The sequence below is a fragment of the Carcharodon carcharias genome, chromosome 26 (assembly GCF_017639515.1).
Source record: "Carcharodon carcharias isolate sCarCar2 chromosome 26, sCarCar2.pri, whole genome shotgun sequence".
NCBI classification, from domain to species: domain Eukaryota; kingdom Metazoa; phylum Chordata; class Chondrichthyes; order Lamniformes; family Lamnidae; genus Carcharodon; species Carcharodon carcharias.
This window is the reverse complement of record NC_054492.1, coordinates 11616181-11633420: the sequence shown is the minus strand read 5'-3', so window position 1 is coordinate 11633420 and position 17240 is coordinate 11616181. Positions and strand designations below refer to the sequence as shown.

Here is a 17240-nt window from a genome sequence, read left to right as displayed (position 1 = left end):
ATGGATGGACTGCAGAGGTTCAAGAAGGTGGCTCACCACCACCACCTCGGGTGGTGAGGGGAATTACAAATGGGCAACAAATGCCCAGCCAGCCAGTGATGCTCACATTCCATGAATTAATTTTTTTTTAAAAATGCACTGGTATATAAATGGAAGAAAGACCTGGCAGGGGCATAGTTTTTCAAAATACTACCCCTTTTGGAAAAAATATTCACCTTAGAAGACTTTTGAATGACATTTTAATTAAACAGTCAAATTCCTTACCAGCATGGAGGCTGTTCAGTTGTGTCTCTCTCCCTTCAAGGCTGCATCACAACAGTCACCCAGCTGGAGCTTGCCCATGCAACCTAAACCTGAAGCAGCGCGTGGTGAACTTTGTGACTTCAGGCCAGGCAGGGACCTGGTCCAGAATCATTTGAGACTATGCTATGAAATCAGAATTCCTTGTCTGTATCACAGTGTCAGCCTTTGCTCCATGGTAGCATTCTCTCTTCCAAGTTCGAAGATTATGGGTTCAAGTTCCGCTCCAGAGAACTGAATATAAAATCTAGTACTAAGAGAGTGCTGCACTGCCGGGGGTGCAGTCTTTTTCCAAAAGACATTAAGCTGAAGGCCCACCTGACCCCTCGGGTGCATGTAAAAGATTCCGTGATGCTATTCCGAAGAAGAGCAGGGTCATTCTCCCAGCACTTAGCTTTCAACCATTTTCCTGAAACATGATCTGCTTATTTATTTGTGTTATAATAAAAACAAAATAATGCTGGAAATACTCAGCAGGTCTGTGGTGAATCAGAGTTTCAGGCTGATGATGACCTTTCATCAGGACAGCTTTTGTATTTATTTTTATTGTTGTTTGTGGAACCTTGCTGTGTGCTAATTGGTTTCCACATTTCCCTACAATAACAGTGACTACACTTCAAAAGAAAGCGATTCATTGGTGATAATACGTTTTGGAAATTCTTGAGGTTGTGAAAGGTGACATATAAATATAAGTCATGTCTTTTCCATTTCTTTCCCTTTACCTTTGCATTATGTTTGATTGGGGTTCTTTATCCACCATGGAGTTTTAGTTGTTGCAAAATTACAGTTGATATTTGTGTTGTTTAATAAAAATAATTTTGTTTTTAACTTCAATTAATTGCATCAATTAAAGTGCTAAACAGGTGTGGATTGTATAAAAATACTTATATTCATGCCTCAATTAAGGCTAATACTGAATTTTGTACAAGTTTCAATATATTAGTAAAATTACCACAGTTATCTGCAGAATATGACTTGCTAACCTAAATATTTTCTTGAAATAAAGGATGAGAGTATCATATAGACATTTTAATATTTACGGTCCAGCATTTAATCTGATATTTTTGAAATACATTAGTTCCTTAGAAGATCGTCTTTTAAAAGACTTGTGTTCTGACCATTTTAATTTTCAGCTTACATAGAACAAGAAAAATTAGATAATGTCTCTGTTATGACAAAGTTTCGTCTACAGGTGAGCAATATGCAGATACTTTAGCTGAAAAAGTGTAGTGTGATTTAACTGTAGATTGAAAAATGAACACTTGCCCTACTGAGTAAAATGAAACTCCTGGTTAGCACTACAGATGCTGTGACTAAAGCTTCTAGAAATTAAACCTCTGTCAACTTTCTTATGTCTTATGCCCCTCCCAAAATTAATCACAAACTTGCTTTGAATAATTTTGATAACCAGTCATCTTATCTTGCTAAAGAAGTTTCCTCTTTCCTGTAGGTAGAGCAAATAAGCCAACTGTTAGCTCTAGTGGAAGCAGCATTGAACTATCATAAAGAATCCACTACAATTCTGGAGGAGCTTCATAACACACTACAGCACAGGTGAAATGATGAACCATGTATGCTATTAATCCTTCATTGAAGGATACGGGGTTGAGGCAAAGGGCAATGCTGTTCTTTGTCCTTTCAAATTCAGGAAGGAAGAATAGAACGCAAAAAGCTAAAGACAGAAAGGAGTTCTGAACCTGATAAAAGGGTCAATAATTTTCACCTTTTGTGATAATTGGGAAATAAAAGCCCCTGGTCAGCTGCTAATTATAGTCAAATCAGCAATACTGTGTTCCCAGCAATAAATTGTGTTCAAGAATGTGCGTTGGAGGATCAGATTGACATTTTCACATCCCTATCTCTGATTCATGTTTCCTTCCAATGCACTCTTTCACCAGGAGCACAGGTCATTGATTCTATTTTTAATGTTTTTGTCTATTTTTTTTCTGGCTCAGATTGCCAATGACTTCATTTGACCTCAATATCTCAACAATGAAAAAGGAAAATAATTTTTCTTTTCAACAGTAACATCTCTCTACCCTCTCCAACTTGTACCATCTCAAATTGGTAATGAATAACTTTGATCATAGCCGCTACTAAACTGCCTCCCTTTCTTCTGCCCCACTAAATGCATATTATTTTGTTTGAAAAAAAAAGTATCCTTGCATGTAAACCTCCTCATCCTACATATGAGGCAAGCAATTCTGGACATAGTAGCCTAGTTAACAATCTCAACAAAAGACTAAACTTCCTTTAAAAAATGATGAGTTTAATTCCCAGTTCAGATCCCTATTTAAATTTCATTCTCCTCAGTGGACAAGCAAGTAGGCCACATCTAATATGTGTACTATATTGGTGGTCTCTTTTGAGGAAGGATGTAAATGCAGTGGAAGCAGTTCAGAGAAGGTTTACTAAACAAATACCTGGAATGGGTAGGTTGCCTTATGACTAAAGATGGGAGAGCATAGACTTGTATCACTGGAGCTTAGAAGAGAAAGAGGTGACTTGATTGAAACATACAAGATCCTGAGGAGTCTTGATGGGGATCAATGTGGAGAGGATATTACCCCTTGTGGGAGAATCTAGTAATAGGGGCAGCTGTTTAAAAATAAGGGGTTGCCCATTTAGAACAGAGATGAGAATTTTTATTCTCTGAGGGCTGTGAGTCTTTGGAACTCTTCTTCAAAGGCAGTGGACAAATCTGTCGAAGGGTCATGAGGACTCGAAACATCAACTCTTTTCTTCTCCGCCGATGCTGCCAGACCTGCTGAGTTTTTCCAACCAAGTTAAAACTCGATGAGTGCTTGAATTGCTTTGATAAATACAAAAGGAGCTATTTTATTATCCTGTGATTCAGGCAAATAATTTCCATACAGAGGGAACTCCAGAACACACTGCACGATGTCCTGATGATTTGAAATTTCTTGTATATGGATGTTTTGGTGATACCATATCTGGAGCACTGCAATCAGTTTGGGCATTGCACCTCAGGAAGGAGAAATTGACCTTGGATGGAACGCAGTGCAGATTCACCAGGATGATACTGGGGCTTAAGAGGGTAATATAGAAAATGAAGGGGTGATCTGAACAAGGTATAACAAGTTAACAGGACTGAATAGGATACTGTATATAGAGAAATGGGTACCATATATACGGAGAAATTATTTCCTCTGATGGGAGAATCAAGTGTGAAAGGACATAAACTTAAAATTAGAGGCAGATCATTTTTGGAGCGAAATGACCCAGATCCACCCCTTTCCCCACCTCACCACCACCCACCATGCCAAAGACTATGAACACTGGGCAATGGAGCTCTCCAGATTGAGAGAAAAATGTTTTTATTAGGTAAGGATAGCAAGATACATGGAGCTAAGGAAGGTAATTAGAGTTGAGGTAGGTATCAGTCAAGATCTAATTGAATGGCTGTGCAGACTCGAGGAGCTGAATGGCAGACTCCTGTTCCTAATAATCAGGTGTTATGTATAGCTTAAAACGCAATTTCCAAAGTGTGCTTTCAGCGGATAAAGGCTTCCACCCCCACCCCAAAGAAGGGAAATGATTCCATCTGTGTTATAATCACTTATGTTATTTATACCATTTTTTTTTGCTTTCTCTACATAGTTTTAAAAAATCTGTGTCTTTTTCTCAAAGGATAAGTACAGCCTCTAACCGCCCGAAGCGTGACTTCAAGCCCAAGCCTGTAGTCACCTCGTCTTTTGAGCCCATTGACAACCAACAGCAAAATGGTCTTCCATACAGTTCTTCGTTTAAGTCATCTGGTAGGAATATTTTCTTTTGGATATTTGTACACTGAAGTGCTTTGATGATCGTATACATGCTTTATTACCAGATTGCCGTACTGCAAGAGTACAAGGTCCATATTATCACACCGTAAAAGTATGTAGTGTTTATTACTATAACACAAAAAAGTATTTCCATCATGTATCTTTGTATGTTGTCCTTATAGACTCTATATATCTGATTCAACTTAGGTGCTTTGAACATTTGATATTCTACGTGAATATTATCCATTCTAATTCCAATATTAATATAATTTATGCTCTGTACCTGAATATACAATTATTTAAGTTGTTAAAATTAGCGGTTTACATCTGTTGGCTCATGTCATATTAGAACCATCCTGCAAACTTAATCCATCATTTCCCTTTGTTATCACTTAGCCAAATCATCCCCATTCAGGTTCCTTCGCAGGTCAAAGCATACATGTTCACCTTGTGAGTAATCTCTTAAACTGATGTGTGTGAGATACACCCCTATCTTTGCATGATTGACTATTGCTATATCTTTTTCCCAAAATTGCTGTTTTTGGATTAATTAATAATGTATTGCCATTCCTGTGATAGCAAATAGAATGTATTCTTACGTATCTGTTTTGGAATGGACTAACTAATTTTCCCTGGCACTGTCCCAGGGAGTTTTTTCAAAAAAAAAACCTAAACAAATTTACTTAATTTTTGTTTTATTCTGAAGTCTGTTTTCTTAATTTCTGAAGTTGAGTGAACTTCAGTACAAGGGTCATTACCCATTTCATTTTACTCTTCCAGTTGCCAGTTATTTGCATGAGGCTGTATTTAGTTACCGTTGTCCTATGTAATTGGTATTTGGATTTGGAAATACCTGTACAACACTTGATCATTTTTTTATTTAAAATGCCAGGACATATGAAACAAACTTGAGATGTTTTTGGCATGTGCCAGCTCACAGTGAAAGAGTGACGAGGGAGAAAGCACATCTCATTTCTTACATTTGCTGAGTCTTTTTTTCCCCATTAAAGGAATGATTTTTATGCCTTGCCATGAAATTACTTGTATATTTAAATATTAGTTGGGTTGCATGTAGCTTGATTAATTACTGAAACTTGTCATACAATGTGATGTAATAAATTGAATTTTCTCCCCTCCCCCCCCCCCTCCATTACATCAAGCTCCTTGCACGCAATCGGATCAGCCTTGCTGTAAAGCTCTTTATGACTTTGATCCTGAAAACGAGGGGGAACTTGGATTCAAGGAAGGTGACGTCATCATTCTGACAAATCAGATTGACGAGAATTGGTTTGAAGGCATGCTAAATGGTGAATCTGGATTCTTTCCCATTAATTATGTTCAAGTGATTGTGCCTTTGCCACAGTGAAAACCGCCTTTGATCCAGTTTTGTAAATTTTCGGAGGTCAACCCGTGTTGAAAGCCGATTGAGCACAGACATTTCATCAGTGTGGCATTCTGTGAAAGCCTTGCTATTTGATCGACTTTTGTATATGTCTCCTATTTGTGTATTTATTTTTTTACATGTTCCATTTGTATTGAGAATGTTTACGTCATTTGCTACAAGAGTAATGCAAATCTAACCTATTTCTCCCATGAAGTTTACAGTTTCTAAGTATATGGCTTTATCTATTTAACTTTATTTGTCTGCTCTGAGCCTTCTCTTGCTGATTACAATGGAGAAATTTTCTATCTAGCTGTAATGAAGAATATTCTTGATACAGTTTAATTATTGTAGTTATAATTAACTGTTATTAACTCCTTTTTAAGGTTCTGACAAATGTTCTCTGGAGCCATTTTATTTGGCAGTGTAACTTATTGTTATGCAAAAAGATGTCATAATAAATGTGTGAACAAAAAATGTAAATTAAGTAACATTAGCTTTTTTGTTGTGCAGCTTTTGTCATATGTATTTGGAGTTTATGTATTTTGATTATTTGAGGGAAAAAAAGACTGAAATGTACTTTTATTCAGAATTCATCTAAGAGACACTGACTATATTTAAGATCACATACAATGCTCTGGCTTTCTGCCCAGTTAACAGGAAAAACAACAGCAGAATCTCACGGTAAGTGAAAAAGTCAAGATCATTAACGTGAGAGGGTATTATGATGCTCAACATTGAAGTACTGGTACTCAGTACCCCAGTGTAGAGATTCATTCCCCTAATCTGCCCGATTAGGTGTAGATCCAAGTGAGTGAAAAATTGGAGATAATTAACTTAAAATTAAACTTGCCAATAAAAATGGAATCAAAATGCTATAAGACCTCTGTCTTCCTATCTTTTGTCAAGTTCAAGTTGTTGTTTTTGCTGATATATTTTTAAAATTTGCATTTGTTTTTACATGGACTTTTCCTTAACCAAAGGCCAATAGTGCCAACAGTGGCTCAGTGGGTCGCCTCCCCGCCTCTGAGGCAGAAGATCATGTGTTCAGGTCCCACTCAAGAGAATTGAGCACAAAATCTAGGCAGTATGGCAAAAATGCTGCACTGTGGGGAGGCACTGCTCTTCAGATGAGGCCCCATCTGACCTCAGGTGGTGTAAAAGATCCCATAGTGTTATTCTGGAAGGAAGTTGGGGATTTCTTCCCGGTCGGCAGGCCAATGTTTATCCCTTAGCCAACACTACTTTAAAAGAAAATCAGATCATCTGGTCATTATCACATTGCTGTTTGTGGGAGCTTGCATGTGCAAAGTGGCTGTTGTGTTCGTTGCATTACAGCAGTGACTACAGTGCAGCCAGTCAATTAAATACTTATGGAGAATTATCGTATGTCCTAATTCCTTTCCATTTGACTGTACTCTGAAAGGCAAGAATTCCAAGTTCATCTTTACAGATCAAAGGCTTTGGCTCCAGTAGCCTGCAAGTATGTATTTTCTGATTGCTGCTGATTCTTGAGCATTTAATGCACTCGTACTAACATTCTCTCTTCACTGTTTTATTCCATTTCCTTGAACCTATTTAACACTTGTGTTAAAAAAAACACAGGGAGGAATTTAATACAAGCACATTAACCATTCATACAAACACAATACCGGTTGGAAAATGTATAACGTCCTTTCTCTTAATTTTGATTCTGGATGTTCTGGAAAGGGATGGTTTGTCATCTCATAGAGGAGGGAGTTTCTGTCACATCACATGAACCAACCTTGAACTGAGTGCCTGGTTATTGAACAGAAGATAGTTACAACCTACGGCTCAATGACCCTTTAGGGATGAGTTTTCCAGAAGGATGCTTCTCCTTTCTTTGGGAACTTCTTTTCTTTGATTCTTACTAATATTCTGTCTTGGAACGTGTCCTATGCAGCAGAGATAGCTGCTCGCCACTGTTTTTAGTGGAAAGGTCAGTCTTGAAACTCCTTTTTGCCTAGTCTGATGAAAATAGGTTTGGAAAGTAGACACACGTGAGAAAACATATCAAAATTTTGAGTTAAATTATGTGGACTGATGTTAATTCCTTGTGAGCTGAACATATTCCATAGTAAATTCCTGGCGCAGAATCTGGACCTTCTGATGCCTTTAATCTTTATTGGTCTACCCAGCTCACTGTGCACCATTACTTGATATGCCACCAATGTTTATACAGATCTGGGAGAAATAAGCTATTACTTAAAAATTCTGAATTCTAAGAAATCACAATTCCATAACACTTACCTGCTTCATACAGATCAGAAGTAAAAGACACACTCAACTGTGTAGATTTGTACAGTACCCTCTGTTACAATGTGTAGGGTAGCAAAAATCTAGAAATCTTAATTCAACGAACAGGACAATTGCCTTATTTAAGTGGAGCAATTGCTTGTATACGGCACACAGGTGGCCATGATATCACATCCTGGCAACAGATCCAAGGTGCTGAGTCCCAAATTTTAATCCTGTTCACCTGGTAAGAATGGGATTAGCCAGCAGTTAAGGTGAGGTTCATGTTGCATTGCTACTAGACCCCATTTGGGGGAGGGGGAGGGGGAGAGACTCGCCAAAGGCCTACTTAATGTTCAAAAGTCGTCACTCAAAGATGTCATCAGTGCCACAAATAAATTGTAATTAAGAAAATAGATACTCGCACAGTATAAAAACCACCAGCAAGGTCTGGTTGTACACAGCCGACTAGCTGCTATAAGGCCACGATAAGCTTTTGTGAAAAAGAATTTCTGCGATGGTTACCTGTGGGCTCGAAAGAGCAGGAATGCTGTTCCTGGTCCTGCAGCGAATCCTTGGGCCTCCCAAACCCAGACCATTCCTCCTTTTCCAACACTGGTATCAATTTAGGGACCCTTGCCTCCCAGCGCACCTCCCCCACTCCCCATGCACCTGCTGCTGCGGACAGCTCCCTCAGGTTCTCAGTATGTCAGGCACAGTGGCAACTTCCTGCTCTCGTCCGCCAAACTTGACGTAACTTCTACAAACTTTGTGTGGTAGCTGAGGATGGTTTAAATGGTCCAGGTACTCACCTTTGTTTCTCTGCAGGGTGATAACCTTGCACCCCACTGCCACTGCCTGAATGTGCCGAGTTAAGTTTGGGGCTCTGATTCCAATCACTGGCACCTTAACAAACTGCAATGACAAATTCCAATGACAAATTAAGTATTCACCAACTCAAATATGCCAATGGGAAACTCAAGCACCATGTCCAAGAAAGCAAGTTGCAAAATTTACAGGCACTGAAGTGTTGTCCTTCAGTTGACCACTAGAGGAGGCATGGAACCAGATCAACTATGACTCCCTGCTCACTAAACTGCCTTCTCTGTGGGCAGGTACTGAATCCTTGGTCCAGATTTTTAAAAAGGTAGAAATAGGAATTTCTATCTGGGACCCTGGTTTTGAGCAATATTTGAACATGATGGTTGTTCCGTAACATTCAACTTTGACAATGATCCAGAGGTTCAGGCAAATCCGGCAGATTTAAGCAGATCAAATCCCCAGAGACTACTCCTATGGATTTTATGGCTTACTGGTCATCAGTCAGAACATCTTTTGCATTTAAACTGATGTTGAATTCAGTATCAGAATTGTATCCCATCTGGGGATGAGGATAGCAGGACCTCCTATAAATAGATGCCCCTCAAAGGGCCCATCCAGACATCTAGCCATACCCACTACCTGGCTGACAGGTGGGAGTGGGAATTTTGCAATAGAAAGCTGCGGACAATGTCACTTTGGAACAGTAATTGAAATGAGGGTTCTATAAATGATTAGGGGAAGGCTGGGACTGGGGAGGCCCAAGGATGCTTGAGGAACTGGGAGAGCATCTCTGCTCCTCTTGGCTCATTAGGAGTTTTAATAAAAGTAGTCTTTTATGACAACTTGGCCACTCCTAGCCCAGTTGGCATCTCTAGCAGTGGCTCTGCTGCTGGGCTGCAGAACTTCACTTTAAGTTAATGTTTCGTCTTGACACCAGTGATGTCATCGGGCCATGACTTTTGAACATGAGGTTTGTGCTTGGCTATCGCTGGAGCCTCTGTCAACTTGAAAATTGGCAAAGGTGAAATGGTGCGAGGTGGGAACGGATTAAGTGGACCCAGCCTAATCTTAACTCCCTCCCATGCACTAACTGAAGGGGGTGGTGGGGGGTGGGGAGAGGCTTGTTAAAATTCCAAACGTCAGAAACCCGGGGATTGGACCAGCATCTCACGACTCCATTTGCCGTTGACCAAGAGAAGTCTAGGGAAATATTGCCTTATTACCTAAAGTATAGAAATGGAAGGCAATTTATCAATATTTTCCATGAATGAAACTTAGAGGCTATTTATATAAAGAACTTTCAGTGTCTCGAATTTTGGCTGAAGGGTAAACTAAATACGTTCCATGAAGACAGGAACATGTGAGGCCTTTTTCAAATCCAGGTGTTCTGGGTTACACATAATCATCATGTCATCATTTTTCCATTTTCTTGTAATATTCCTTAGCTTGTACAAGGCACTGTCTGTACACGGTAAATGTGATCTGTAATTTTATAAATGACTTTAAAGAATGTAAGTTTTTTAATGTTCTTTTCTCCTTGGCGTGTACTCTGTTGCAAAAATGTAATATGGTTCAAATAAAATAAACCCAGTTTTGTATTATTTCAGGGAAGGGTAGTTCAAACACTCAAAACAACAAACCTGCAGATTGTTTCAGACTTCAATTACCAAATTCCAAATTCTGTTTGATATAGCGGCCAGTAAAAGTATAGTTACTGAAAATGCTGTATGGCTTTTGGACCAGAATGTCTGTTTCCAGGAGAATAATGTTGCAGAGAAGACGCGTGTGCCAGGCTTTTATTAAATGACAACTTTACCCCCATGTTCAGGGTAAAGGGGATTGCTTGTCGAGACTTGTCTGAATTTTATTGCCAAGAAATTGAACACCTTGAGAGGAATGTATTTGTTTAACGCGATGTTCACTGTGTCCTTTCTTCCTTTTGTGCACTTTTGTCAGCATTAGCTCACTGATAGTGGAGCCAATTGGATGACGTTAATTTTTCTGCTGTCAAAACCAATGTTTTGCTGGGAAAGAGCCACCATTATTTTTTCTATGTTACATAACACGGTGTAACAGGAGTGTATAAGATTGTCTGGATTTTACAGTGGCATTATCATTATCGTAATAAATGAGTTATTCTCCCCCCCCCCCCCACCACCACTGCCCCCCAACAATATTTTGATTGTTAATCCCCTCCCACCGGCCTTTCTGAAGCAAGTTATTTTAAGGCCTTTTCTGTAATTGTCACTCCTAACTCTATTGAATTCACTCTATTGAATTAAGTTATTGTCCTTGTTTTGTGGCTTTTTCAGGACAATGAATTTTTAACTATATTGCACTATTATCTATAGCATTTGTGAATATGCCACATTGATTACCAAATGCAGGGGTACCCCTGTAAATTACATATGAAAAAACTGTAACAGTTAGATTTATCCCCCATCACCTATACAATGTTAGTATTTTCAAAAGACTTATTTATTTGGACAGTTTATTTAATGTATTCTTTCATGAGATGTGGGCATCACTGGGAGGGCTGACCTTTGTTGCCATTTCAGAGGACAGTTAAGAGGCAACCACATTGCTGTGAGCCTGGAGTCACGTGTAGGCCAGACCAGGTAAAGATGGCAGATTTCTTTCCCCTAAAGGGCATTAGTGAACCAGATGGGTTTTTAATGACGATCGACAATTGTTTCATAGTCACCATTACTGACACTAGCTTTCAGTTCCAGATCATGTTAATTGAATTTAAGTTCCATCAGTTGCCATGGTGGGATTTGAACCCATGTCCCCGGAGCATTAGGCTGGGCCTCTGGATTAATATTCCAGTGCTATTACCACAATACCACTGTCCTCGTTTAATGAAAATCTCTGCAGTTTAACCTGAGCAGCAGCTAAACCACAATTGCATTTATCCAGTGACTTTAAAGTAGGAAGGCATCCCAAAGAAGCATAATCACACAGCAATAAATATAAACCCAAAGGAGGAGATATTAAGCTGATAAAAAAACTTGATCAAAGAGGTGGATTCCAAGTAGAGTCAAATACTAGATGGTGTTGATTACTGACGTCCTTAACTAGGATTAATTATTCTTTGATTATATATACAATTTGAATGATTTTAGCCAGTTGGAATGCATTGCCACATTAAATGCAGGCAGGGCCTCTACGCTTGGAATAAATGTTGTATTGACTCTCCCAGTTGATCTAGTATGTGTGTGTGTGTGCATGTGCTACCTTTAAAAATCAGAGTTACCAAATGGTTCCCTGGGCCAACAGCAGCATTTTAGCAGCAATGGAGTTAGTCACCTCTTTCTTCACCTGCTCATGACTGACTTCTGAACTACTCTTCACTGAGCCTTGAACTGATCTGGGGGATCAATCAAAACACTCTCAGCGCATCCCACCCTTGTTACTAGGCAGGAACCAATGCTGTACCTGTACATGTTAGAATGTCCCATAGACTGCGAACATACATAGCACACACAGACGTAATAAATAAAATTCATAACACTAGCCAGTAATCAAGAATGGGTAAGACAGGAAGGTGATACAATCTAATAAAGTTTATGTAATTCTACATAGCATACCATTTTCTTATATACCCTTGTGTACATCCTTGTGTAACAACAAAGCTTTACTCTTCCTATGTGTTACAAATCCGTGTGGCTTCAGCAGTGGTAGACGTCGGCTGTTCAGATCCCTGCCCTGACTGCAGAGGTGCTGTTGGCCTTGATGTTTTGGAGCCTGTGAGAGCCTTGTCAAAGACCACTCCGCCCGCACCTGTGTAGTGGCAGACTCAGTCAATGGAACACAAGACAGCATGTTAGGTATTGATTGAGGGTGGGTTGGCAATGGGTGAAAATCCAAATACACCACATCTACTGGTTCTCCCCTATCTATTCTGCTAGTTACATCCTCAAAAAACTCCAGTAGGTTTGTCAAATGTGATTTCTCTTTCATAAATCCATGTTGACCTTGTCTAATCCCGTTGGTATTTTCTAAGTGTCCTGTTATCACATCCTTTATAATAGACTTTAACATTTTCCCTAACTGATGTTAGGCTAACCGGTCTGTAATTCCATGTTTCTTCCCTCCCTACTTTTTTAAATAGTGGGTTAATCAGCTCCTCTGAGGATATTTTTTCCTGTCATCTTAAATGTGGTGATCTTTTGAAATTTGGCATTCTTGTGTTTGTCCTGTTGAGTGCAAGATGAAAAGCTTCAGCAATGTATCTCTTTTTAGCAAGATTTCAATTCAAATTTGACAATTTGTTATCCTTGAAGTCCATAGGCTCCTGTTGCATGCGTGAGACCCTGGCAGGGAGAAAAGATCCTAAATAGTACCGGCTAGGTAAGTTACTTATGAAGGTGATCATAGCTCACTCGCTGTTGAAATCAAGCTAAGCTAACGTATTTAATTGCTGTACAATATGTGGGTTGTTGATATTTAATTATGTCACCATGTAGCTGTGAGGTCCCTGTTTCCCCAGGAATATCGAAACTACTGATCTCCATCCTCCACAGTAGTAAGCTGGGAAATCTGTGAAGGAATACTTCTAATTCTTTCCCTCTTCCTCATGTTCTGTGCTCTCTCCTACTGCAATAAGAAAAAGTACAGACCTATGAGTGGCTGTAATAATGATTTATGTTCAGCAGATGGATGCAGTGCATTTGATGAGGATGACTAGTGGGGAAAGACATGAAATTGAATAAAGATGATAGTGAGTAGCAGCGGTGAATGGATAGATGGGGATGTGAGAAAGGGCATAGAAAGAGAAGGATGGGTGCACTTGCAAGGTAAGTGGTGTGAGGAGTGATGTGATGGAGTAGGCTTGAGAAGCCAGTATAAATGGCTGAGGTGATGTGCCAGAACATAGGTGTATGTGCAACTGTGCTCACTTTTTCTGACCTTCCTGTACAGACGCCAGTACTGTGGGACAGTGCTCCTGCTGCTGACCTCCTGGACCAGCCCCAACCACACCAACTTATACCAGTAATTGGCTTCTCCCTTCCATTGCTAGGAAATGTATTTCTCTCAGGCTCCTTACAGCCCTCGGCAGTACATAAAAGGAGACATCATTGAAGCAGGGAGTCCTGAATTCATTGTCAAAAGTTCTTCCTCTCTGGCTTACAATTCCAGACTCCTCCAAATTCCATTTTAGGAGCAGCTTATTGTTATGTTTTGACTATGGGTCGCTTTGCTCGTGAACCGATTGCACACTTATCTGTCGGTAGGCGAGTCGATTACAATAGACGGCTGACACAGAGACCAACATGAAATGAAGCACATACTATTTATTTACACAGACAACAGAGCACTAACATGATATGTGTTTCTCCAGCCAGACCCTACGCTAGGCTAACATTTACATGATAGCTTGCACTACACAGCTATTAGGTCTTGCAGTCACGTGGTCAATCTGATCACAGTCTTAAAAATCTTAAAAACACCCTTTATATACTGGAGTTGAGTTTGTGTTGTGTTTATGAAGATCCTTTCACTCCAATTGCATGTTTAATGTACCCTCATTCAATACACTTCAATGTCTATATTGAAATCTATTTGTCATTCCTTGACCTATCTAATTATTTAATCCAGATCCATTTGAATGATATTCGTTTGTTTTATCCTTACCAGTTAGTCACATAGCTCAGTATCATTAACAAAAGTGATAATATGGCAAGCAGGAGGATTCTTCATATCATTGATTGCATGAACAGGCTACCCAATACAGGAAGCTTGACTTTGCACAACACTGTTTTAGCTTTGACTTAGCAGCACTTAATATTGGTACCCATTAGATGTTACTGAATCTGTATTACTGGTGAAAAGTTAGTACAAAGAGTTACAGTTCAGGGGGCCAACCTTCCAGGTTAGAAGAGTGGCAGAAACAATTCAAATGCTATAGCATCTCTGTCACACACCCCCACCCCCACTCCCCAAGTAAAACAAGCAAACATACGACTAAAGCACGGCTTGGTTTAGGATCCAAATCAGACATTGGTCCATCTTGAACACAGCAGCTATCAGGCCTGGTCTAGGTTACATGCAGCCTAACAACTGGTCCTTCAAAAGCAAGTTTAAAAGAAATACTTATCTGAATGTGGAACTGGGAAGATCACCCAGGCCTCACCTTAAAACCACAAACTGCTGCCACTTAACCCACTCTGAATTGCCTCCCACCACCTCCCCTGATGGCGATTTAGAAACGTTTTGTCTAATTCTTCCAGATATTTTATGAATAAAGTATTTTTTCAAAAAAAAACCTCCCCTTTTCTAGACTAACCTTAGGCTCTCAGCTGTCGGCCAGTCAGCTGATCTTACTATCCCTGACCCTCCAGTGATTGGTGATTTGTCTCTGGGACAATGCTGCTCACAGTTAGTAAACAAATGAAGCTGATGGACCAATTTACTGTACACCTGATCACACACTGATCCAGGATTTCTAGGCCCTGATGTCCAAAATCAATTGCAGATATAAAACTGTGATGAACTTGGAAGCTAATCAAAAAATACTTTGTAAGTGATCACTATCCAAGTGAGAAGTCTTGGAAGTTTTCCTCAGTTATATTTTTCCACTCTGACACATATAGAGGTTAAAATATAGTGGTTGAAGAGGATTTTGATTATTTTCAACTACATTAAGCAGCTCTCAGTATAAGTCGTATAACCCTGCCATGATTAGGCTGTAACTCACAAATGCAAATCTGTGTGCTATAGGATCGTTTGCCTTGAGTGAGGAATTATACTTTTTTATAATCTTGCTTTAAAACATGTTTGCGTATGATTTTCTTTCTGTTTCAGGCTTTCTTCCCATTAGTCTGCTGTACAACCTCCTTGATTCATAGTTCATATCATTTTCCAATAACCTGTAGGTACATCATCAGCTGGATTTTGTAGTCAGTGCAGAAGCAATGTCACTTGTCACTGACCTCGAAGAAAGTTCTGTGGTATTGATTTCCCCTTTCCCAACAGCTGTTTAAGTCTGGCGCCAGATCGAGGGGATCTCTTGCTGTGCAACAGCAGGGATGTCAGAAAGCAACTAAGCAGCCAATCACATTGAAGCAGTTGGAAATGGTCGCATAATGGTAATGTCGCTGGGCTAGTAATCCAGAGGCCTAGGTTAATGCATTGGGGGCATGGGTTTGAATCCCACCATGTCAGCTGGTAGAATTGGAATTGAATTAATAAAGTCTGGACTCGAAAGCTGTCTCTGTAATAGTGGTGATTAAACTATTAGCGATTGTCAGAAAAACCCATCTGGTTCACTAATGTCCTTTAGGGAGGGAAATCTACTGTCTTTACCTGGTCTGGCCTACAGATCCACAGCAATGTGGCTGACCTTTAACTGTTCTTTGTTTAAGAACAGTTAGGATGGGTAACAAATTAAGGCCTTGCCAGTAATGCCCCCATGCCCTGAAAGAACAAATGAATAAAAACAGCAAACCAGCGAGTTAAAGACACTTAATATCCTTCATATTTCGTTTAAGTTTTCAGAAAGCGAAATACATAATTGCGATTGAATCAAGACGAAAGATAAAATAAACTTTTTTTAAAAATTAAAGGCGTGAGGTTTTGTAAATTATTATGGAGAAATTTGACATTCCACAAATTAAAGTTAACTTCTCAGGACCAGCGAGGATGCTTACCGGTAATTATGAAGATGGTACACCGTTGAAAACCTATTGCATCTCAGGTTACAAGGTGCAACTTTTTCAAGGGTTTTCACAGTGAGACGAGCAGCATAGGAATGGACGGTTTCGTCAGTTCAGAGATTTTCCATTGATTGCAGTTTGGGGCCGGCAGGCGGAGGGCTGGGGAGGCCTCAACAGCGCACCCTTTGGAGAAGCGTGGGATCACAGACAGCAACTTCTGGGTCTCCAGGGAAGAATTTTCCCGTTAGCGAGCAGAGCCTGCTTGCCGACGTGTAAAATGATGCGCGATGACATCGGGCGGGCGTCCGCACATCACCACGAGTCATTTAGATTTCCAGTTCGAGTCAGCTGCACACCTGCCGGACTGTCAAAGGCCCATTAAGACCATTTAAAACCTAATTAATCCAATTTAATGGGCAGGCGAAGACCCCAAGTGGCCTTCACGTTTTTCATGAAACCTCATCCATGGGTGGCGATGAAGTGTTTTAAAATCTAATAAAAATGTATACATTTATTCGTTGACATGTCCCAGCTCATGTGATAGTGTCACATGAGGGGACATGTTTTAAAAGTGTTAAAAAAAAAACCTTCATTTAAAACTTTAGCACTGAAACAAATCTCCCTGAGGCACATTCACGAAATAGCACAGGGAACCTCTCAGGGAATTACCCCCCTCCCCACCCCCCCGCCCGCACAGGGAGCGCCCAGCGCTTCTGGGAGTGCGTCACTCTGGGCAGGCCTTAATTGGCCCGCCCGCGTAAAATGGCAGCGCGTCCCCAATTGGGGGCGCCGATCAGTTTCGTGCCAGCTCCCGCACAGCCCCCCCCCAACGGGGGGAAATTTCTGGCCCATGTTAATCTGCGCATGTGTGGCCTCCAGAAGTTACTGTCAATTTCAGTGGAGTAATGATGATGAGAACTAACAGTTGTTCCATTCTTATTACCACAAAATCTGGGTCAATGCGCCGCTGTATGGAAACTGAATGTTATAAGTACATTTCAGTGGTGGAGAAGACCTCATTCTCATATTCTGCCCATG

At 40.1% G+C, this 17240-nt stretch overlaps 1 protein-coding gene across 6 annotated transcripts in view; it reads left to right on the top strand.

Annotated features, from left to right (window-relative positions):
• Positions 1 to 6342, top strand: part of sh3gl3a (SH3-domain GRB2-like 3a) — a 125947-nt gene extending 119605 nt beyond the window's left edge. For 5 of the 6 annotated variants that reach the window (XM_041174835.1, XM_041174833.1, XM_041174831.1 and 2 more), the window contains 4 exons: positions 1751 to 1854; positions 3952 to 4079; positions 4482 to 4535; positions 5246 to 6342. In XM_041174835.1, the coding sequence (XP_041030769.1) occupies positions 1751 to 1854; positions 3952 to 4079; positions 4482 to 4535; positions 5246 to 5451 (492 nt within the window). In that variant the 3' untranslated portion in view covers positions 5452 to 6342. The remainder of the gene's footprint in view (positions 1 to 1750; positions 1855 to 3951; positions 4080 to 4481; positions 4536 to 5245) is intronic. The other variant, XM_041174834.1, reaches the window with a different exon arrangement.
• Positions 6343 to 17240: the final 10898 nt, after the last annotated feature.